General features: G+C 36.5%; 3 protein-coding genes across 3 annotated transcripts; 2 read left to right on the top strand and 1 right to left on the bottom strand.

Annotated features, from left to right (window-relative positions):
- The first annotated feature begins 505 nt into the window (after positions 1-505).
- Positions 506-1252, top strand: LOC108148223 (prefoldin subunit 1). The gene is made up of 4 exons (XM_041708765.1): positions 506-547; positions 601-684; positions 783-925; positions 991-1252. Exons 2-4 carry the CDS (start codon positions 655-657, stop codon positions 1196-1198), a joined length of 381 nt encoding a protein of 126 aa, XP_041564699.1. The 5' UTR covers positions 506-547; positions 601-654; the 3' UTR covers positions 1199-1252.
- On the bottom strand, positions 1208-2091 carry LOC108148215 (protein-lysine N-methyltransferase CG9154). The gene is made up of 3 exons (XM_017275129.2): positions 1860-2091; positions 1644-1803; positions 1208-1590 (listed from the first exon to the last, which is right to left on the bottom strand). Exons 1-3 carry the CDS (start codon positions 1998-2000, stop codon positions 1220-1222), a joined length of 672 nt encoding a protein of 223 aa, XP_017130618.1. The 5' UTR covers positions 2001-2091; the 3' UTR covers positions 1208-1219.
- Positions 2092-2463: 372 nt separating this feature from the next.
- LOC108148196 (Krueppel homolog 2) lies at positions 2464-5287 on the top strand. Its single transcript, XM_017275105.2, has 5 exons — positions 2464-2594; positions 3812-4062; positions 4136-4385; positions 4451-4584; positions 4660-5287. The coding sequence occupies exons 2-5, from the start codon at positions 3857-3859 to the stop codon at positions 4883-4885; spliced, it is 816 nt and encodes a 271-aa protein (XP_017130594.1). The 5' UTR covers positions 2464-2594; positions 3812-3856; the 3' UTR covers positions 4886-5287.
- The last annotated feature ends 17286 nt before the right edge of the window (positions 5288-22573 follow it).

Here is a 22573-nt window from a genome sequence, read left to right as displayed (position 1 = left end):
AAAAAACTAGCTAGTTTGTTAGAAACTCTCTCGAACAAATGATTCTTCAAAAGCACTTACATTTTTTGAAACTGACAATCAGAGCCTTCAAAATTTTTATTTTGAGATATATTAAAAAATGTAATGTTTGAATAACGTTTGAATTGAGCAACGCGTCCAAGCAAGTTATGTGTCTTTTACGCTTGTGTTTAACAAAATTCCAACTAGGCATTTATTTTTTAATGAGCTACAGCTGTTCAGATCAGCTGACAGCAGATGGCGAATGTGTTCTGTGGAAATGGGATTGGGTATTTTCTAACGGCTGAATCTCCGAATTTTCCATTGAATTCCTAACTAATCTATTCCGTTTAAATTCATCAACAATATTCAGCAATTTAAAGATTCAGTAGTTTAGGGAATACTCAAGGAGTTTTATATTTGTCGAAAACCCCAATTGTTTCCAACGGGTGAACTGTGTCATCATCATTTGTTGTCATCGATAGCACAGAGCTTTCTATCGATAGCTGTTAATCAACCGGGTGCGGACGGAGCTCCCATCACTTAAAAAGTAAGAAAACTAGAAGCAGTCTGCAGGTGTTGCAATTTTTGATAAATTCTTAGCGAAAAGCACAGATTCGGGCTATTTTCTCCGTGAAGGAACAACTATCAGGCAAAATGGCACAAATGGACATGGAGTTAAAAAAGGTGAGCGGTGGGCACATCGCAAAAAGCGACTGCCGACAAGAAGCGCGTGCTCCCCAGAATCATTTGCCCATTTATTGACCGCTGCTTCTGTTTCGCAGGCCTTTACTGAGATGCAGATAAACAAACTGGAGACCACCAAGAAGATCAACATGATCGACATGAAGTGCGACATGGTCAAGACGGGCAAACACAAGTACCAGCTGACGGAGAAGGGCACGAGTAGCCTCTCCGACGACACAAGGTGACTTGAACCGCGGCGATTAATCATCTCCCGATGGCTCATTCAGTTGTTCTATTCCCTTGCAGAGTTTATCAGTCTGTGGGCCGCATGTTCCTGCTGACCGATGTCCAGAATATGCGGGAGGACCTCAAGGCCAAGCAGGAGAAGTGCGACAAGGCGATAGAGCTGCTCGAGAAGAAGAAGGAGTTCCTGCAGAAGTCGCTCAAGGATCAAGAGGACGGTCTGCGCGAGCTGGTGCAGCAGCGCAAGGAGGCCGACCTGACTGCGAAATAGACTCTACTCTGGCATTCATCATTATTTATTTTCAATATATTCGTCTAAATTGAAGTTGGCGTAGCTGACAAACTCGTTGCCCAGATTGCGTTCGTGTTCCGGCCGGAAGTTACACTTGAGCACGGGAAGGCGCGCTGTCAGCCAGGGTTCTACCACCTCGCCGGAGCAAAGTATCAGCTTACACTCCCTGGGGTGCTTCTGGAGCCTCTTGATTATTTCGCATGTATTGGCGATGCACTCCTGGGACAGAAATGGCGGATCGGCCAGGATCAGGTCGTACTGCTGGTGGTGCTCCTTCAGGTAGTCCGGATTGCTGCCTATGCAGTTTAGGTCGTAGTGCACAAAGTCCGTGCCAAAGGCTGCGAATCGCTGATCGTACTCGAAGATGCGAACTAATGAAGCAAATATAATCACAGCTTGTCGGATTTGTATTTTGTCTGCTCACCCTTGTCATATATACTCCTAATGTCCTTGTAAAGCGATGGGCAGGAGAGAAGTGCTATGTGAAAGTCTTCCAAATCCTCCTTTTGCTGCGCCAGCAACTTGCCCACAACATCGCGCAAAGTGAGTTTAGTTTTCGTGTTGTACCAAAACTGGCTCAGTTGCTGCAAGCGAAATCTCAGTCAAGTCAAGTGTTGAAGCTACTCATAGATCTTCCTACCCAATCTTCCTCAAAAAGCGCATCCTTTCCGGTCTTGTTTGCAATTTGAATCTCCTCCTCAGCTTCGCGTTTGGAACGCTCCAAGAGGAACTCGTTGAGGATAGCTAGTGTGTCGGCGGGGAGCGAAATCTCATCGTCCATGATGATTTACACGAAGGAAAGGAGCTAAATGTGCGTTTTGAAGAACTGAAGCTGTTGGCACGCTATCACAGCTATTTATAAGTGATGTTCTTGCCGATACGGAATAATAGGGGGATTCCTAACTGAGCGGTATTTTCAAATTGTCAGCACTATTATTAATTTATTATTTACAAGGCAATCGGGCAAAACATATCACCAAATTTTATATACATTTCTTGTGCTTTGCTTTTCAAAAAGCAAAAGGATTAAAATGCGGCATGGGGCGCATTGAAATGTTTTATGCATTTAGAACTTTATTAACGAAATACAAACAAATGTAAACTGGTATTTTCATTGTCTGTTAAAATAAATCTTTAAAATGTTATCGCCGCTGAAACTGTAAAGTACGTGGACTTTTCATTTCGAAAGATCGAGAAAAACAGAGCACTGTTAATCGGTTGCAGTTGTGAGCGTTGACTAGTTCATTTCTATCGAACTGGTACTGGTTCGCTGTCAACCACTAGTTCGCACGAGAGCTCCGACCAATACGTATTTACGTGAAAAACTTGTATTTAATTTGGAGCCATATCACAGGAGAGACAATTCCCAGCAGCGGTAAGTGGTCAGTGGCTCAGTGCGGCTCACAAATTAAGCAGAAATCACGCTCTGCAAGGACATTGGTGTTGAACCGTTTCCAAGGCAGGAAACTACTGATTAGAAACCAAAAAAGAAACTACCTGGGCCAACTTTCTTCGCCCGACGTCGTCCAAATCGGATGGTAATGTGTTATTGAGTAGAAAACTATGCAGGTCTGCGCTTTGATTTACTCAATTGTTTCCGGCGGAATTAGCCTCCGACAGCAGCCAATTCTAATTTCGACAGCCCGCACTTTGAGCGCCGTGTCACTGCTCAGCGTTGGGTTCAGTCAGGTCAATCAGCCTTAATTTGCGAGCCGTAGCCGTACCTTCTGGATCCGAATCTCTGACGTGTACCCCCTGTCCCTGTCCCTGTCCGCCCGGTCTACCTGTGTGTCTTGTGACATCATTTGGCCACACTTCGGTTGGGATAGCTGACCTACATATGTAGAACCAGCCAAGGACCTTCAAATCAATGGGGCTGCCCCATTAGCCAGTTAATTATTCAGAAGTACACGTAGGATGCACCCCCAACTGCCCCCTTCCACCTGCTGCCACCTGTTTGTGTGTGTTTCACACTTTGACGTGTACTCCGCGTTTCGTAACAACATGCACATTGTGCGGCGTGTAACTCGGCGGTATTAGTTTTGAGTTTCGAATAGAAATCTCTGCTGGGCATCATAAACCGCTGCCGCACAGTTAATATTGCCCAACTCTACAGGTAAATGATGTTTTAATAGCGGCAGCTTGTCGCTTTTCGTTTTGTTTTGCTTATGCAAAGCACTGTCTGCAATTGTGGCCAAATCATGGTGGCCCAAGCGAACATTAAAACGACCGTTCTCGTTTTAAGTGTGTGTGTCGGTTGCAACTTTCCATTCGACTGGTTTAACAGTTGGCCTTAACTTTCAATTAAGACCTACAGCTACAGCGCGTGCCACTCATGCCCCAAAAAGCAGAGCAGACTCTAATAGTCCAATGCTGCAGTCATAGAGCGTGGATCACTAGCGCTGTGCTGTTCTTCAAATTTAAGGTTTAAAACCCACTTACACATAAGATAAGGTGGCGGTTATTTGCCGATTTTACCTTATCATTGTGGCAGTGCCAACAGATAGCAGCCGAATTGCCGGCGATAAGACGGAAAGTAACCTCATAACAATATTTTTTCTACATTTTTGTCTTTTCATAACTGCCGAGCAGACTGAAAATTGAACGTTAAGCAGCGAGCACAGAAGCCACTTCACCATGAGCACACCCACCGATCAAACACCGCGCTCCGAAGGCGCCGAGACCAACAGCTCCGAAGGATCCGCACAGCAGCAATCCCAGCCACAGAGTGCGCCGGCCAAGCTCATCCAGCATTTCCAGACAAACCGCATCGATTCTGCGCTCTGGGCCTTGCGCCTGCTGGTCGTCTTCTTTACGGTCAGCTACGTGCTGCCCATCTTCACGTGAGTACAGCCGTTTGGCCCACCACCTCTGTAAGTGCTCCTACTCAAATTACTCCTACTCCAAATACAACAGCTCACAACAAAGCGCATTTAGCAAGGTCCTGCTGGCCAATGCGGCCATCTCTGCCCTGCGTTTGCATCAGAGGGTGCCCGCATTCTCCTTCAGCCGGGAGTTTCTGGCCCGACTCTTCGCCGAGGACTCGTGCCACTACATGATGTACTCACTGATCTTCTTCAACATCCGGCCGACGCTGCTGGTTCTGATCCCCGTGCTGCTGTACTCGGTGCTGCATGCTTCCAGCTACTCGCTCAAGCTGCTGGATGTGAGGATAACAGGGTTATCCCGCTTAGCAAGACTAGCACCTAACTAATGACCATGTACTTGTAGCTAATTGGACAGAACTCGTGGTGGGGTGCCCGTTTCATCATCTCCATTGTGGAGTTCCAGGCGGCCAATATCCTGAAGGCCACTGCGTTCTGCGAGATATTCATTATGCCATTCGCCATTGTGCTGACCTTCATGTGAGTGTTTCTCATGCATGTGTTTTTAAAGAAGAACACTTCAATGCTGACATGGGCAATGATTTGGAATTTCAGGAGCCACGCAGGACTGATGACCCCGATTATCTACTATCACTATCTAGTGATGCGCTACAGCTCGCGTCGTAATCCCTATCCGCGCACCGCTTTCGCCGAGCTCCGCATAACGTTCGAGGCGCTGGCCGCCCGCTCGCCGCAGGCCGTGGGCAAGATCATCCGCGGAGGCATTGGGTTTGTAAGCCGCCTGGCACCGCAGCCACAGCCGGCACCGGCGCAGCAGTAGGAGAGGACAACCTGTTGGCCGAAGACAACAATCAAATGACATCTGAATAAGCCTATTTAAATACCAATCCACTTACATACACGTTCACACAGGAGATTGGGGTTCATCCGTCTTATTTATTAGTCTAAATTCGTTGCACCATTTTAAATGTAGGCAGTTGAAAGCCTCGATTTTTACACGGATTGTTTCGGCATTTAAGTTTAAATTTAAATACGTATTTTTTGTAATTTTTGAGTACATTTTGCTATTTTAGATCATATATAATATTGTGTTGCCGCGCACTAAGCGCACCATTGGGGATCAACATTCAAGGCGCGTATTATTACCATTAAATCCAAACAAACTAGTTTAATTTGTTTTGCGTTAATTTATATGTTGATAACTCTAATTAAACTCCAAACCTGGACAACTGATGATGTTAATAATTATTTACATATTTTTTTTATGAATGTGAAAAATAACTAAGAATACAACAAAGTAAAGTAAAATTAAATAAACAAAATCGTACAAAAAATTGTTCAAATTACTTTTGCTTTTTGAGCGTTTTTCAAACTATTGTTTTTTATTGGGCTGTAAATAGTTAAAATGAATTTTTGTTTGTACATGTGCATTAAATGCGGCAAATGCCTTCAGACATTGTACAATATGGTATGGAATATTTTTAGAATTGTATTTCATGGTTGATTTATACAATTTTTAGCTGTTTCATTTGTTGTCTGTCGATAAATTAAAGCTTTTATTTTTTGAGAAAAAATAAATTTTAAAACTTTGGGAGACAAGAATTTTTTATATATTCTTCTCGATTTAAACTTCATCCTAAAACAAGCAAAGGCAGCAAACTTCGGCAAGCCGAAGTTTATGTACCCCTGCAGCGATTGCATAAATTAAACACCTAAAATTCGAATAATAAGAGTACCTATTAAAACCATTGAAGCCAAGATGATTTTCACTTCAATTATTCGATCGTTCCTATGGCAGCTATTTGTTGGTTTTTTTTGTTAATTTTAATGAAATGAAAGCGTAGTTCTAAATTATTAACCCATTTCTATGTCCAAAAGAGTTACAAAAAACATTGAAAAATAGAGAGTTACAATTTTGTTTTCATTTTTTTTTTTAATATTTCGATTCTTCCCATGGGAGCTATACGATATAATCGTACGAATTTGATAAAATTTAAACCGATTAAATAATAGACGATCGCTAACAATTTAAGAATTATATAAAAAAAATTTTAAAAACAGCAAATTTATAATTTTATTTTATATTTTCCCCGATTGTTTCTATGGGAGCTATATGAATAGTCATCCGATCTGGCTCGTTTCGACTTATATACCACTTGCAACAAAAAGACAACTTTTGATAAAGTTTCTTTAAAACTGAGAGACTAGTTTGCGTAGAAACAAACAAACGGACTGACGAATATGGCTAGATCGACTGATCTAGCCATTCTTGATGCTGATCAAGAATACATTTAATCAATTGGGTCGAAAATGTCTCCATCAATGCGTTGCAAACTTCCGACTAAAATCATAATTTTAATGTTCTCAAGAATATTTACTATTTGCAATAGCTGCAATGGTATATGAACTTGCTTTTTTTTTGTTTTCCGTATAAAATAAATCCGAATTGTTAAGGTTACTAGCTTGTTGGCTTCGTCACTTTTCAATCTTTGAGTAAATGTTATAAAATAAGCTATTGCTGACCGAATCCAGTTAGCAGAACTGGAGATAATAAATACGATAGGTAAGAAAGCAGGAAAAAAAAACGAAAATTAATTTAAAAATAAAATGGTGTTATAAAAAAATGTTTACTGTAATTTTCTGAATTATGAATTTCAACTGTAACGAAAAATCAAGGTTTAATCTCTAGATGACTTTAAAGATTTAAATTTGTGCTTTGTAAATTATTTAAAGGTTTAAATTTTTTTTGTTTAAATAACATCGATATGCTGTAAGTGCGATTTCCTCTCTTTAGCTAACAAAACACGAGTTGAAAAAAATGAGCTATTGAGCAATTGTTTACCTTTACGATTAAAAAAATAAACAACAAAAAAATATTTGCCTAACGTTTATTAAATATTTTGACTTACGGCTTGAAAAAAATTTTTTTCTTAACATAATAATATTTTGTATGTTTTCATCAATAAAAAGAAAGGAATAAAACCTCGGCTAGCACTAGTTCATATACCCTTGCTGCAATAAGAAAATTTAATTTTGCCTTTTAAGTTGTCTTTTTTTGGAAAAGTTATGTTAGGCTGATTTTCCAGTAAATTCGGTGCTATAGCCCCTACATGACAAAAGGTAAAAATTAAAAAAAAAATGCTTTGTTCCGGCTTTAATCCTTATATATTAAAGATCAACGATGGTATCATTTGTTACCATAACAGCTATTTGATTTAGTCGACCGATTTTTAAATTATTAATACCGAATGTCTTAAAATAACAGGGATATGTCCGTACCGTTTTAAGTTACAACCTATATAGAAATAAGACTTTTGGGAAAAATTTATTTAATACTAATACTAATTTAATTTATTACTACTTTTCGTAGAAAAGCATCGTCTAGTGATGCCGATTAAGACTACATCTGTACTTATGTACACTTTAATACTATGTGGAAAGTTTATAGTTATTTCTTTGCAAACTTTTGATAATTTTAATAAGACCCTGTGAGCCCATAAATATCAATATAAAGTCGTTATATGAAACAACACATTTTTGTTATGGCTGCAAGAGTATATAAACTTTCTTCCTTTTTATGTTATTTTCCTTTTGTTTAAAGGCGGAAAACTGAATTTTACATAAGTTAGATTAACAGTAAATATAATTTTCTCAAAGTTACTGGAAAACACGAATAAATTCTTTAAATACGAGGGAATTTGTTACAATTCAAATGTTTGAAACGTGCAAATAGATATATTCTTGTTTGCTTGGACTTATGCGATTTACTCGAATAGTTAAAAAATATTTATATCAAAACTGTCTGTAAAAAGTTATAGTTTTTTGGAAAATCTTTTGTGGTGATCATGTATTAAAAAAAATAACTAGCTTACAACAATCTAAGCACTTTTTGAGTTCGTTCGCATAGTTCACCACCTAAGCATAAACCTCCATATGTATACAGAATCAAATGGAATGATTTTGGGTGTGACGACAGGGCGTTTGGAGTTTGTGGTGGAGATGGTGTGCGTGGCGTGGCTTTGGCTTCCGAAATTCCCTCAAGTTCAATGAACTTCTTGTTCTCCGCCGAAAACTGTTTGCCTGAATGAGGGTGAAGGCACTGAAGCTTTGTTGGACGTGGCAAGACTCACTTTCGTTCTCGTTCTCGTTCTCAGTGCTGGGAAAACTTTGGGTAGGTGCTTTTCCTTTGGGGTAGGGGAAGTAGTCCGTCCAATAGCACTGCCAGTGAGCCAGTTTATGGCACAGAGTGGTGTCAGTGGCGATGGCAACTTATGTATGCGTATGCGTGTTGACGTTTTCATGGGGTTCTTGAACTTTACCTCGGCTAAAAATTCGTTTTCTTCTTTTGATTACTCAAAGTCAGCGGGACTGTGGTGAAGATAATGTTTCATTTAATTTTTGATCGCATTGTACCTTCTTTAGTAAGTATTCCGATTTGTAGTTTTTTTTATTATAATAAAAAAAAGGATCACTTTTATGGGATACGCTAGATATTTGAACCCTGGTTTTCCTGGTAAACTCATAAGTTCCTCTTAAAGCTAAAATATCTGTGCAAAATTTGCAATTTGTTTGCAAACAAAGTTGTATTTATCAAAGTAGCCGAATAGAAACAACGAAGTGACGGTTATGGTGCTACAGAACTATAATTATAACTTGTAACGTTACGCGTAACCATCACCGTCACCTCGTTTTTTCTATTCGGCTACTTTGAGAAATACAACTTTGTTGCAAACAAATTTGCTTAATAAAAGCAGTTTATTTAGTTTTTCAAAAGGAACATGACAATTTAAATTACATTACACTTTGTTGTTTAAAACCAAGAAGAACATTAAACGAATTTTTTTTATAAAATGGTTTTCAGAGCTTTCTGAACTGGGTACTTAAACTATCTTTGTCCGCTGGGAACTTTTTTATTTCTACATACATATATCTAAAAAAATAAAAGGACAAATAAAAATAAATGAAATGTAATAAAAAAAAGGTTACATAATTTTCGTTAATCTATTGGGAATATTTAACTCAAAGGAACGATTTTTTTTTCAAAATTTGTCGTTTTTAAAATTTTTCCTTGTAACTTCTTCAAGACGAGTTGTGGCAAGTAAAAACAAACAATAAATGGGTTCATGGAACTTACTTATCCATCTCAAAAAAAATGTTATTTGTGTTTTATATGAGAGTGCACTACAAATCTATTAAATTAAACGAAACACTGGTGCCAAAGTTTATGTGGGTCAAGCTAATGGAGTCGATTCTAGCGCTCTCTATGGTTTCGAAAAGCCAACCCCTTTTAGAAACTCACACATAAAATTTAAGCGTAAGGAAAAGTGCTGATGCATTTCCACCCTCGTCGCCCCCACCAAAGATATTAGATCCAAACATTCAAAATGACATCATGAAAGTCCCTCAAATAAACACCCGAAAAGCAGTTGCACATGCAGTAAGAACTTGTAAAAGTAATGTGAAAAACAAAATTAGATAGCGAAAGCGAAAGCAGAAAGCACAGCTGTAGAACTAGCCGCTGCTCTTTGGGGTTGTCCGCCTCTCCTTCCCCTTCTTATTCCCCTTCCCCTTCCCATTACCCTTCCCATTCCCGCTCCCTTTCCAATCCCCTTTCCCTTCCCGTCTCCACAGACCCCGTTGGGCGACTCGGGGTCTTTGAACTCTTCACCAAATGTTGTACGAAAATGGGTCACGACTTGAGCGTTTCCGAAACCGAAAAATTTCCCCATTTGTCACTCCGACTCTGACTCTATTGGAAATGGCCTCTAAGAAAACCACGCAGAGTTCCTCCCGAAGCAATTTCAATTGTATTGCGTAGTCGCTTGGAGTTTGCGCAGCTTCAACAGCCGATTGTGAAACTTATGCCTATGCCACCCGCAAAAAATGAAAATTGTGAGTTTTGTTTGCGCAAAGGATGAGATGGAAATATGTGTTTTTGGATAATAGAACAACTATTGCCTTGAATGGATTTTTACAGAACAGATAACAAGATAAATGAAACACTTGCATTATTTATTTATTTTGTTAAATAAAAATACATGTATTATACGGGCTGTCAGTATTTTAAAGCACTTAAAATGAGTAAAATATACCATCTTGGTATTACTCAAAACTTGCTTGAAATATCCTGCTCAACTATTATACTTACCACTCAAATGGTTTTCACTCAAATCGCTTCAAACTAACTCAAGAGGAATTTCCCTCCAATTGGACTTAATGGGCATGACATAACCGGCTGTGGCTACGTATGTGTGTGTGTGTGTGTGTGTGTATGGTTCTGTTTGGAACACAAGTGCTTGATTTTTTTTTGGCTGTGGCCGTGACTCCCCTGAGTAACGGTATCCATAGTATTAAGTGAGTTTTCAGGGGATTTCCCTCTCTCGCTCTCTTACTCTCTTTTTGCTCTTTTATTCCATTTCGATCTGACTGTTCACTCTCACGATTCTTAGTTTTTCCATCATTTGTTATCCGTTGCCTTTTTTTGGATTCTGCCTTCTTTAAATTGGGGGCCGTACTAAAAAGTTCTTGTTATGGAACTTTACTATACAATATACAAAACTTTTCTGGCCTTTTTGTGTTTGAAATTTCGTAGTAGGGAAGAGGAAAAAGCTTATGATCCTAGGTGACAATGCGTGATGCTTTCAAACCTCGGAGCTAAAAACTTTAGAAAAATGGTAAAAGAAAATACCGGCTTTAAAGACGAAGTTGCAATGCCGGCCCGTTAAAGCTCCCGTTAAAGGCAAATACAAGTTTGTTCCATAAAAACAAATATTAATGACTAGGAGAAGGGAAAAATTCGCCCCATATCTTTATAAAGAAAAGCATGCGCATGTCAGTTTTCCAAGCCACCCTCGCACCCATCCTTCCTGGAAAGTCAACCCCCAAAAAGGGAAATTCAAGTTTCAAGAAAACGAATAGAATATTGCCGGGCTGAGGGTCATTGAACTAAGAAAAAGTTTAGCCAAGAAACCAAGACCCCAACACATAAAAGCAAAAGTACAATTTTTGAGATCCGAAATCAACCACCGAGAATAGAAAAGAAAATTTTGATTAAGGTTCAAGGGGTAGCACACCTTCTGCCCTATGACACATATTCCTATGAAAAAAAAGGAAATGGGCACAATAACTATCAAATCGTAATAGGTAATTTTCTTATCTCGAATGGTAAAAAAAAGGTTTTACATAGCAACGGCTTCTTTAAAGTTAGGTCACCTTCCTTCCTTCAAATTTTCTGCGAAAAATACAATTGGAAACGTTTTGTATTAATGCCTAATATCAGTTACGGTAAATAGTCATCCGATTTTGTTAAAACTCAATGGTTCTGTCGAAAGTCAAATAAGCCAATAATTAATAATTAAAGTCGATTGCCTTAGTGTAGGTTTTATTGTTACTATCAAATTTAAGACCAAAAACAAGAACGGAAGCAAACTTTGGTAAGCCGAAGTTCATATACTTTTGCAGCTATGAAATGAAAAATGAAATATTCTTGTATGTTTGAAAACATTAAATCATGATTTTTGGCTCAATTATTCGATTGTTCCTATGGCAGCTATGTATATAATATCATTTTCCGAATTGAATAACATTAAAAGCGTAATTCTAAACTATCAAATTATTACAATCTCAACCAAAATTTTTTTTAAAAATTTAAAAATATAGAAGTTAAATTTCTATTGTATTTTTTTTTTAATATTTTGATTGTTCCCATTTGGCTATATGATAAAGTAGTCCAATTTTAATGAAATTTAAACTGTATTTCTGAAAAATGTACCCAACATTATATCTCAAAAAACAAAAACTTATAGAAAGGCAATAGAAAGAGAACTTTTAGGAAAGTATCATTCAGATAGCTTTTAAAAAGAGAGACTAGTTTGCGTAGAAACTGACGGACAGACGGACATGACTAGATCGACTCTCCTAGTGATGCTGATCAAGAATTTACTTTATAGGGTCGGAAATATCTCCTTCACTGCGTTGCAAACTTCTAAACAAATACGAGCAATGAAGACGAAGTGAGAATGACTGCGGGACAAATTTTGTCGTTGCAAATAAAATACTGGAGGCTTATAAATTGGCATATCAACGGGGCATTAAAAAGTCAATAATTCCAAGTCTAGCTGACAAAGGTATAACCAAAGGTATTAACCCCCCCTCAGCTTCACATTTTGGAGGATTATGGGAGGTGGGGGTCAAATCAATGAAATATCATTTAAAGAGAGGTATTGGAGAGCGTGTCTTAGCTTTAGAGAATTTGTTCACTGTTCTAGTGCCACTCTGTCCACTATCGAATGATCCAAACGATTTGATGGTGCTAACTCCGGGACATTTAGTACTTAGCAAGACTACAACGAAGATCCAAGTGAGCTCAACCAAGGGCAGAACTTTAGTGTTGGCGAATTAGTTTTGATCAAGGAAGACCGAATTCCTTCAAACCGATGAACCTTGGACGCATCATACAGACTAATGTTGGATGGATAGATGGTTATGTACGTGTTGCTACATTCAAAATCCAATCGGGCGATTTCAGCGATTTATACTTTAGGAAGTACCAACTGGAGCGAATACATCTGATAACCACTGGATATGATGTCTGCAACAGGCATCAAAGGCGGGAGGATGTTGGGACCCACACAAAATAAGTCTAGGAGTGAGAGAGGTAAGTGGCAACTAGAACACGATTCTTGTTTGGTCATATCATAGATTTACAACTTAACAATTTTAAATAACTACTTGAATCTATCTATGGGAAGGGGCTGCGAGCAAATAAAACAACCCCCAACGGGTCCATGTTGCAAGAGTCTAAGAATTATTTTATTTACTATTGATTTGAATTTGAATTGTGCCGCCAAAACTGTTGTCGTTATGCTCCTCACTCGCTCCAGTTGCTCGCTGTTAGCGTCGGCAAAGGAGAAGCGAAAGTAGCGAAAAAGTCAGTAATAAATGAATCTCCTTTCTTGGGATAAGTTGCTGTCCTGAAGCAGGAAAATTCGCAGTCTGCCATTAGGAGCAAACATTTTATAGAATGTTAGCTGTACTATGCCGAGTTCTCTTTTTATGCCTTAGCAACACTCTCAACAAGCCATTGGTGTTGATTACACCTATTTTGTAAAGTTTTGATCTGAGCTCTGGTTTTTGTAAATTGGTCGTACCAGTTAGCGTATTTTTTTTAATCAATTAATGATTAAAAACCTCTTCCGCTACTTAGGGTGCATCATAAACCTTTGACGCAGTCTGGGCTCCGTTTTAGTACGCAACCTTCTAACTGACTGGGCTGCTTTCTGATTATCAGATTGTATGAGGTCAGTTAAATATATTTATATAGACATTGCTCGATTTGTGGTTCGACAATATTCCGGACCTGTACTCTATTGTAAGATGATAAATAATAATATATAAGGTTTTTGGATGAAAATCTACATATTTTACACTAAACTTTATTTCGTGGGTTTATTATTTCATTGTTTTCTAACCAAGAACACCTAAATAATATTGATTTAAAAAAGGGCATGTTAGGAAGAATTGTTTTGTTTACAAATAGCCAAAAATAAAGGACCATGGAAATACGTTGAGGTGGGGAGGTGGGGACAGTTAACTGGGTTGTGCCGTGTCGGAACGAATGAATGTCGGATATACCAGTCCAACACCAGTTTTGAATCTTCCCCAAATCGTATTTAGCATTTTTATTTTGAAACGACTAGAATTTATTGTGTGTAAAATCGTGTATCGACAAGTACTGTAACAAGGAAACAAATCCTTCATTTTTTTATTGTATTTTGATTGTCCAAATATTCTGTAGTAGGACTTTCGCCACCATGAGGATAGGTTTAAGAAGTCACTTTGTGATCCTTTCCGGGTTGGAAGGTGACCGACACAGGTTCGAGTTTTAACTTAAACTACGTGCTAAAGATGCAAATTTTATTAGTGCCGTTAGGGACGTTTTCCCCGCAGCTTTGGGTTATTCTTAAAAGATAGCTAAAAAATTATTTTATCCACCACAAACGTTTCATTTAAAAGTCAAACAACTCTTCTAACAAAACTAATCTGGGAGCAGATGCCATTTACCCGATAAGAGTCTTCTAGAAAGTCAGAAGCTGTGACAGAAAAGTCAAAGTGACTGACTGATAAAACATTTCATCGGCGTGTGAAGCATTTTCCGACAGCTTATCCGATTTAGGCGTCAGGTTTCCTCTTAGTTCTTAAGGTTATACCGTGTTCGATAGGTATTCCTGCTTATATCGTTACTTGACAGGGGTCAAGTTGCGGTGTAAGCAAATTTTGTGTTTTGATGACTTCAGCGACGAAGTCGACTTGTATTATGACCGTTGGGAGAATGACGTGTTTTCGACGGTTCAAGTATTTGTTTTACAAGCTACGAGCCAGTTCCTTTTAACTGATAACAGCTAAGGCATAACATATTAACACAGCCCATTTGAATCGATATTTTTTTTCAAATGTCCCTATCAAGTTTCATTTCGGTAAGTTCCTTACCAGTCGAGGATAGTAAGGCTTCTATTTAGAATTTTTGTATATTGCTTCAATTTTCTCAACAAGATCTTCAGAAGATTTACCGGCGGATTGTAGATGTTCCATCTTCAAGATAAAGTGATTAAAGAATGTATTTAAAACTTTGTTGTCCTCTAGCTTATATACTTGTATTAGGAAACCTATCGTTATATATTTCTAGCTATTGATGACCCAAAATTGGCATAAAAACCAGTGGAAAACATTATTTAAACTTAAAAAAAAATGGTACCTAGAAAAAATTTTGAGTGGCATTATTTGTATCAGGGAGTTCATTTGCACCGTAAAATCAAGTTTTAATCTCTGGAGGGTTTCATCGATTTAAATTTGTAAGAAAGTGTAATTGCTCCATTTTTACCTCCTGTCAACTGCAGTCGACTCCTTAACTTTAGGTCATAATTGGGGTTAGCGTCCTTTTTAGGTCATGTTTCCTCAAATTTTAAGTCATTTTCTCTCTTTTTATTTAATTTTTTCCTCTAGGTGTGGCTACATAATAGCAAAGATGGCTTAACTGGGCTTCTAGTAATTATACCCTTGCAGAGAGTATTAATTTCAGTCAGAACTTTGCATAAAGTATATATATTCTTGATCAGCATCACTAGGAGAGTCGATTTAGCCATGTCCGTCCGTCTGTCCGTCCGTTTCTACGCAAACTAGTCTCTAAGTTTTAAAGCTATTTGCATGAAACTTTCCCAAAAGATGTCTTTCTATTGCAGGTAGTACATAAGTCGGATCGAGCCGGATCGGACGACTATAGCATTTAGCTCCCATCGGAACAATTGGGAAAAAAAAATAAAAAATATTATATCTTTGCTTTTTTTAAATTTTATTTTTTTAGTTCTTCAACATATAGTAATGGTTAAATATTTCAGAATTATGATTTAGATTTGATCAAAATCGGACAACTATATCATATAGCTCCCATAGGAACAATCGAAAAAAAAAAATAAAAAAAAATTATCACTTTGCTGTTTTTTAATTTTTTTTTAGTTCTTCGACATATAGTAATGATTAAATATTTCAGAATTACGGTTTAAATTTCATCAAAATCGGACAATTATATCATATAGCTCCCATGGAAACAATAAAAATATATTAAAAATGTAAATGTTACTTTTCTACTATGTAATTTTTTTAAAAAATTATTTTTGACTTATTAATAATATGACAGTTCAGAAAAACACACCTACAAATTTTTAATGTAATACTTAGTGAAATACTTTTAATTTCAAACTTGTCCAGTTGCACATATTATATGCGTACGCAGAAATCTAAAATTTAGTTGTTTTTAAAGATATTTATGTAAATCTAGTTTGTTTTGCTTAAAATATGGTCATTGGTGATTACGTGCACATTTTGACTTAACCATATGGGGCCATATCAACCTTATAATTGATATTCAGCGATATTACGAAAGATATTTAGAAGCATAAAAAAACATTTCATTTTGATGGTTATTAGTTATTTTTATTAATAATATTTCGAACAATCTATTAGAATTGTTTAGTTAAAGCCGTGGGTGACCTAAACAGTCTTTTATAATCGCTTATGCTATTCATAGAGACGTGTGAATGCCAAGCTGATATCAGTAACTAATTTTAGCCAAACACAACAAAACGAAGACCTAATCAGTTCGTCAGGTAATAGCGCAAGCCACCATAAAGTAGAGTGTTTTTTTAGAACTTATAAAACAGTTGGGTATTTAATTTTGTGTCGCTTGTGTCACTTTGCGCCGCACACGTTTACCCAACCTATGGACGTACACTTAGAGGAAAATCACGGTAAATCCCAACATTTTCACTTTGAAATAAATATTTTCGATTTTAATTTAGCCCCGGAGGTGTTGTGTTTTAATCATGGTGCGTTACACTTTAACTTTTATTTTTAAGTATGAAAAAATGTAGTTTTAAATTTAAAAAAATTGAAATCTGCCATTTTCCTATTGGATAAACCAATTAAATATGTTAGTCATAAGTTTACATTAAGTAAGTTTATATTTTGGAAAATCAATGTTACATTCAATTATTTTAATGTTTAATTTTACTAAGGGGATTTTCTCTGAGTGTATAAAAGCTCCGGAACTGATGAGAGTAAAATCAGCCAAATTCAATGAATTTTTACAAAAGTTTCGTAAATCTCTGTTGCGCAAAAAGATCGTGTCATCATAAATTATAGAAAATATTGCAGTTGGCTAAGGAATTTACGTTTGCTTTTATGCATTTTTCACATGCGACGTTGACGTTTGTTTAGACTGCACGTGGCGCCGTAAAAACAGTTCGGAAACGATCATCAAGTGGGTAATTGAGGTAGGTGTGGCCAGCGGAAGGTTACTTCTCAGAAGCAAAGTCAATGACCGGCAAGGATTGACCTTGCTTAGAAAATAGTTGTATTTTTGCCCACTATCAAGATAGATTTATATATTTTGGGCTTATCACAATGCGTCAATGGAGCACATCCTCTTAAATTATTGAATGTAAGCTTTTCATAGGAAAAATACAAAAGGAGTTGAATATGGTCAGCATACTCAAATAGTTACCAAAAATATATATTTATACCCTTGCAGAGGGTATTATAATTTCAGTCAGAAGTTTGCAACGCAGTAAAGGAGACATCTCCGACCCTATAAAGTATATATATTCTTGATCAGCATCACTAGGCGAGTCGATCCGTCCGAACTAAGCAAAAAATTAAAAAACAGCAAAGTTATAATTTTTTTTCAATTATTTTTCCGATTGTTCCTATGGGAGCTATATGCTATAGTCGTCCGATCCGGCTTGTTCCGACTTATATACTACCTGCAATAGAAAGACAACTTTTGGGAAAGTTTCATGCAGATAGCTTTAAAACTGAGAGACTAGTTTGCATATAAACGGACGGACAGACGGACAGACGGACGGACAGACGGACATGGCTAGATCGACTCTACTAGTGATGCTGATCAAGAATATATATACTTTATAGGGTCGGAAACGTCTCCTTCACTGCGTTGCAAACTTCTGACTGAAATTATAATACCCTCTGCAAGGGTATAATAAATGAAAAAAATTATAACTTTTCTGTTTTTAATTTTTTGTTTAGTTCTTCGACATATAGCAATGGTTAAATATTTCAGAATTATGGTTTAAATTTTATCAAAATCGGACGTCTTTATCATATAGCTCCCTTAGAAATAATAAAAATATATAAAATAACTATCAAATAATTGAGCTGCAAATCATCATAGCTTCAATGTTTTTAAACATATACGAAAGTAAATCATAATTTTAATGTTTTCAAAAATGTTTAATTCTTGCAATAGCTGCAAGGGTATATGAACTTCGGCTTGCCGAAGTTTGCTTTCTTTCTTGTTTTTTTAATTTGAGATAAATGTGGTGTCATTTTAATAAGCGTTTTTTGAAACTAATGCCGTATACAAACTTGGGTTGAGGGACCTTTCGCTTATATAAATAAACCTAAGTTATTCAATATTCCTAACACTTACGCTAATATTATAAGATGTATTTGCGCAATCTACCAATGCAATCAGTATAATCAACTGCAATGTAATAGCGATGAGGTAAGTCAATGCCCACTTATCGGCATGGGTGGTTTATTGCTAATTGCTAATTTGCTTATTATTGCTAATTTTGTTCTGATCACTCTCCATATAGAAACAGTTGTGTATTTCAAATTGCTTTAACATTTGTTTTCTCCTTGAAGTGACAAAAGTTCATTAACAATAAATGATATATGTCTAAACGAACACAAAACATATATATATGTAACTTTTTGTTTTGGAAATGTTATTAATGGTGAAATATTAGACAAAGTTGGTAGGGTTTGAGTTCCAAACTGGGAGACTCTTAAGGTAAATTGGGTTATTACTCAGAGTGATATTATTCTTTTGGAGTGAGAAATATTAGATTTATTGTTGATATCGATGCGTATTTATGTTTTATGTTGCTACTCGAGTTTCTGAATTCCAAATGCCGTGAGACACTGTTCGTGACTTTTTTTCCTCATAATGATGATAGGCTTTCAATATACAGCTGCGAAAAAAAATCACCAATGTGTTTATTAAATTTCTCTTTGATTAAAATTAATAAATAAATAATAAAATTGAAATATTGGAATTTTAAAATCAGCACGAGGGATTTGGGATAAAATAATTTTTGATCGTAATGGTCCCTAAGATTTTGCTCATTAAATGGAGATGCCGACAAAGTGCAATGAAATAACGAGGCTAAATTAATGTTTTTTAACACACTAAAAACTTATAAGGTTCAGTGGTCGGCACACATACTATAACATGTGCCGACTGCTGTTTTATAATTTTCATATAGGACTCTTCCGCCGCGCTGCTGATACTCTGCCGAGTTGGCATTAGTCTATACTTCGGAGATAGGCCTTTGCGATATATATATATATATAGTCGTTATTATAAATCTTTTAGTATAAATTTCTGGTATTTTAAAAAAGTAATTTAACTATGAATAAATCGTATTCAATAACAATAAGTTCATCCCAAACAGTTTAAAAGTGTTTGCAGTATTGTCTCTTATGTATGTATATAGTGTGGATGTGCATGAAAACTGATTACACAGATTTAGCGTCTGACGGAGCGCTAGAATCAGTTGAGAAGAACAAATGCATAATTGAGAATAAACTAAATATTTATTTAAATACATCGATCAAGTAACGTTTTACTATAAAATAATTAAACAAACAAAATCAAAATGATTCTTCTCTTAATACTAGTTTTAATAGTTTCAATAATGCTGTATCCGGAAACAATTTCGTTGCTCCAAAAGAGACAACAAGCCCACAAAAGCAGGCGAAAAGTCAGGCAGAAACAGCGCAACCACTGAAGAAAATACTGTCTAGCTATAATGAGCCATTTTATAGTTGGGCGACAGAGATGGAAGCAGCAAGAGGGAGAGAGCGCGACGAGCATGTGCATGCGATAAATGCAACGTGTAATGTGGAGAGGCGATGCCACGGTTTTCGACAGGCGATGGCCAAACAAAATGGGAGAGGACGTGCAATAGTTTGCGATGCACGTGTTGGCGGTCAATGAACCGAACTTGCGAGGGAGAGAGAGAGAGAGAGCGAGAAGCGTGAACGCCAATAAAAAGTGCAGGAACAGGGCGGGGCAGAGGGAGAGCGACACTCGCTGCACTCGCTGCGGCGTTTAATGCAGTTATTATTGACGCAGTCTGGCTATGTACAAATGTACAAATGAATGTACGGTCAATGTTAAAGCAGCCACCCCGCCCCCTCTTGTCACCTGCTATCGGTGCAATGAAGATACATTGTAAGCAAAAGTGAGTATGGATATCTGACTGCATGCCTAATTAAATCGGCAATTCCCCGGCGATAATTTAGCTAAGAAACAAATGGGGCCTGCTGTTTAAAGCTATTCGGATGCACATACACTCAAAGGTACATAAATGTGTGTGAATGTCATTCGGAAAAACAAATGCAAAAAACAGCGCAAATCTGTTTTGTAATCTTTAATTTTTCGCGTGCAGTGCAGCTTGTTTTCGTAATTTGTCATAAAAATACAGCAAGTCCGGGAATACTTTTTTTGCTATACATACGATTTTATACACCATTTTTATACCCTTGCAGAGGGTATTATAATTTCAGTCAGAAGTTTGCAACGCAGTGAAGGAGTCTTTTCCGAACCTATAAAGTATATTCTTGATCACCAAGAGTCGATCTAGCCATTCCGTCTGTCCGTCCGTTTCTCCGCAAACTAGTCTCTTAGTTTAAAGCAAAACAAATCAAAAATAAATTACAAATCATGAATTCAGTTAACTCTTAAGTTATTTTGCAAAAAATTTTTTTAATTTGATTTGAATTTGATTTGAATTCGGCTACGAAATGGTCGAAATCGACATGACAACACACCTTTTTAGAAAACGAAAAATAATTAAAATATTTCAGCCGTATTTTTTAAAACAGAAATATACTCGTACGTAGACTTGCCCATTTCAATTTTTTTTAATTACAGTTAGCTGTTTCTGGGGCGAAACACCCCGAAAGCGACAGGTTCCAATCCGATAATTTTTACAGCGTAATGTGTCAAAAGTGTTCACCAAAACGAACTTTATCACTGATTACTATGCCATTATTAATTGTTTTAAAATTAAAACCATTAGGTATTATTTATTTATTTATACGGACCGCTTCATCCAGGCATTTTGCCAATAGAGGCATTTTTTATCTCAGAGTGACGAATAGAAGTATAATCAAATCAATTGGAATACAGTGAAGTTATAATATTTCCATGGGAGCTGTGTGATATAGTCGTCCGATCCGGCTCATTTCAACTACTTGCACCCCCATTTCTCCGGAATCCAATGACTTTCTTAAACTCTTAGTATGCCATACTTTTCGATTTACCATCTATTAAGATTATATTCCTTGCTGACTTCCAATATGGCAACTATATATAGTAGTCTCCTTGCGGACGCTTTCCGATGCTCAACGTCACTAAGTGGCGGCTGTCCACAGTTATACCATTTGTAAGGATATAACTCTTATAATAAAGTTGTCTGGCTCCCAATAGAAAAATCATTTTTTCATTCGTTGTTACATCTTGCAAACTTTATTGGTAAATATCTAATTTTCTAACAAGATTGCTTAAATTATGAGTAGTTTTAAATTTAATTTTTTTGAAATAATAATTAATATTTTACAAGTATATAGTGAAAATGTTTCTTTATTTGCTCTGTCCTTGCCTATTTTGTTGCTTCATAACTTTCGAAAAGTCCATTCAAAAATACTTCTTATATTCCAAAAATTGAAGAACCGCAAAAGTTCCATACGTAAAAAGTAAAACAAAAAAAGTTCGGGTCGTTTTTAAATAATTGTAAAAAAGTGTACTAAAAATGTAAAATAAAATAATTCTAAAACTGTTGTACTTAGGCCAATTATGTTAAGAAAGCGTGATTACATTTGACAATATACGACGTATAACACTTTTCTGTAGCTTTACTAGTTTAAAAAATATGGGCGTACAAAGTTAAGCTATTTCAAACCAATTTTCCGCCAGATAAGCTAGATTTTCAAAAGACGTAGAACAAAGTTTTTTGTAACAACCTGCCCAACACTAAAAAAAATTATTCCAGGGTTCTAAAAAAAGTCCTTAATATATTTTGAAACTGACAATCAAAAGCGGAGTCTTTTACCAAACCAGGCCCAAGAGCCACACGTAAAAAATATTAGGTATGTCACTTAAACCGACCTTTCTCCTGTACCAATTTATGTTCCCAAATTCTTGGTATACCTATAATCCCTTTCTTTTAGCGATACCTTCCTATTGTTGTATTACTCGTTACGATTAAATCATCTCAGAAGATTTTCAACTATCTTGTTTTCACAACAGGGACAAAAACAGTATTGAACTAAAACCACTGGGCCTAGGTTATTTACTATTTACTATGTGCTTTAATAGTATAAATTCTAAGCTGAAAACTTTTTAATGTGAGGTTTTAAAATTACACCACAGACTACAATTTTTGCATATTTGCTATAGTAATAAAACTTAAATGTATATTCCTAATAGTATTTAGTATTAAATTAATTTTTGTACTTTAATACTGCCTGTAGTTTATTTTAAAGACGCACTATTTAATAATAAGCTTTCGTACTTTTTGTTTTTGATTGTTACTTTAAGTTAGTTTTAGGCAAATTTGGGTACATCTTTTAAACGCGACAATATAAATATCCGTGAGGATAGAGCATTTTTATTATAACATTTTTTAAGGAAATAGGTAATAGGTAGGAATAGGTAATCAATAAGTCTAATGATTTAACTGCAAGTCTTGCATAAATTTGAGCAAGCCTGAGCTTTGCTTGGTTTGGTATTTCACCAAAATTAAAAAAAAAAGGCGTAATAGTAACCCGGCCGCTTAGGCGTTCAGAAAGATTAGAAACCTGTTAACTTTGTTTACGTCTAGATAACAATGAAAATAAAATGCGCCTTCCAATTCGCGGTTGA

Source organism: Drosophila elegans, unplaced genomic scaffold (assembly GCF_018152505.1).
Source record: "Drosophila elegans isolate 14027-0461.03 unplaced genomic scaffold, ASM1815250v1 contig_397, whole genome shotgun sequence".
In the NCBI taxonomy this organism is placed as follows: domain Eukaryota; kingdom Metazoa; phylum Arthropoda; class Insecta; order Diptera; family Drosophilidae; genus Drosophila; species Drosophila elegans.
The sequence above is the reverse complement of the archived record's forward strand: the minus strand, read 5'-3'. Positions and strand labels throughout refer to the sequence as shown.

Coding starts and splice junctions, on each gene's coding strand:
- LOC108148223 (XM_041708765.1), top strand. CDS start 655: ATGGCACAAATGGACATGGAGTTAAAAAAG. Junction 685..782: donor TGGACATGGAGTTAAAAAAG/GTGAGCGGTGGG, acceptor TCTGTTTCGCAG/GCCTTTACTGAGATGCAGAT. Junction 926..990: donor AGCCTCTCCGACGACACAAG/GTGACTTGAACC, acceptor ATTCCCTTGCAG/AGTTTATCAGTCTGTGGGCC.
- LOC108148196 (XM_017275105.2), top strand. CDS start 3,857: ATGAGCACACCCACCGATCAAACACCGCGCTCCGAAGGCGCCGAGACC. Junction 4,386..4,450: donor ACTCGCTCAAGCTGCTGGAT/GTGAGGATAACA, acceptor ATGTACTTGTAG/CTAATTGGACAGAACTCGTG. Junction 4,585..4,659: donor GCCATTGTGCTGACCTTCAT/GTGAGTGTTTCT, acceptor TTGGAATTTCAG/GAGCCACGCAGGACTGATGA.
- LOC108148215 (XM_017275129.2), bottom strand. CDS start 2,000: ATGGACGATGAGATTTCGCTCCCCGCCGACACACTAGCTATCCTCAAC. Junction 1,804..1,859: donor CGCTTTTTGAGGAAGATTGG/GTAGGAAGATCT, acceptor TTTCGCTTGCAG/CAACTGAGCCAGTTTTGGTA. Junction 1,591..1,643: donor TAGGAGTATATATGACAAGG/GTGAGCAGACAA, acceptor TTGCTTCATTAG/TTCGCATCTTCGAGTACGAT.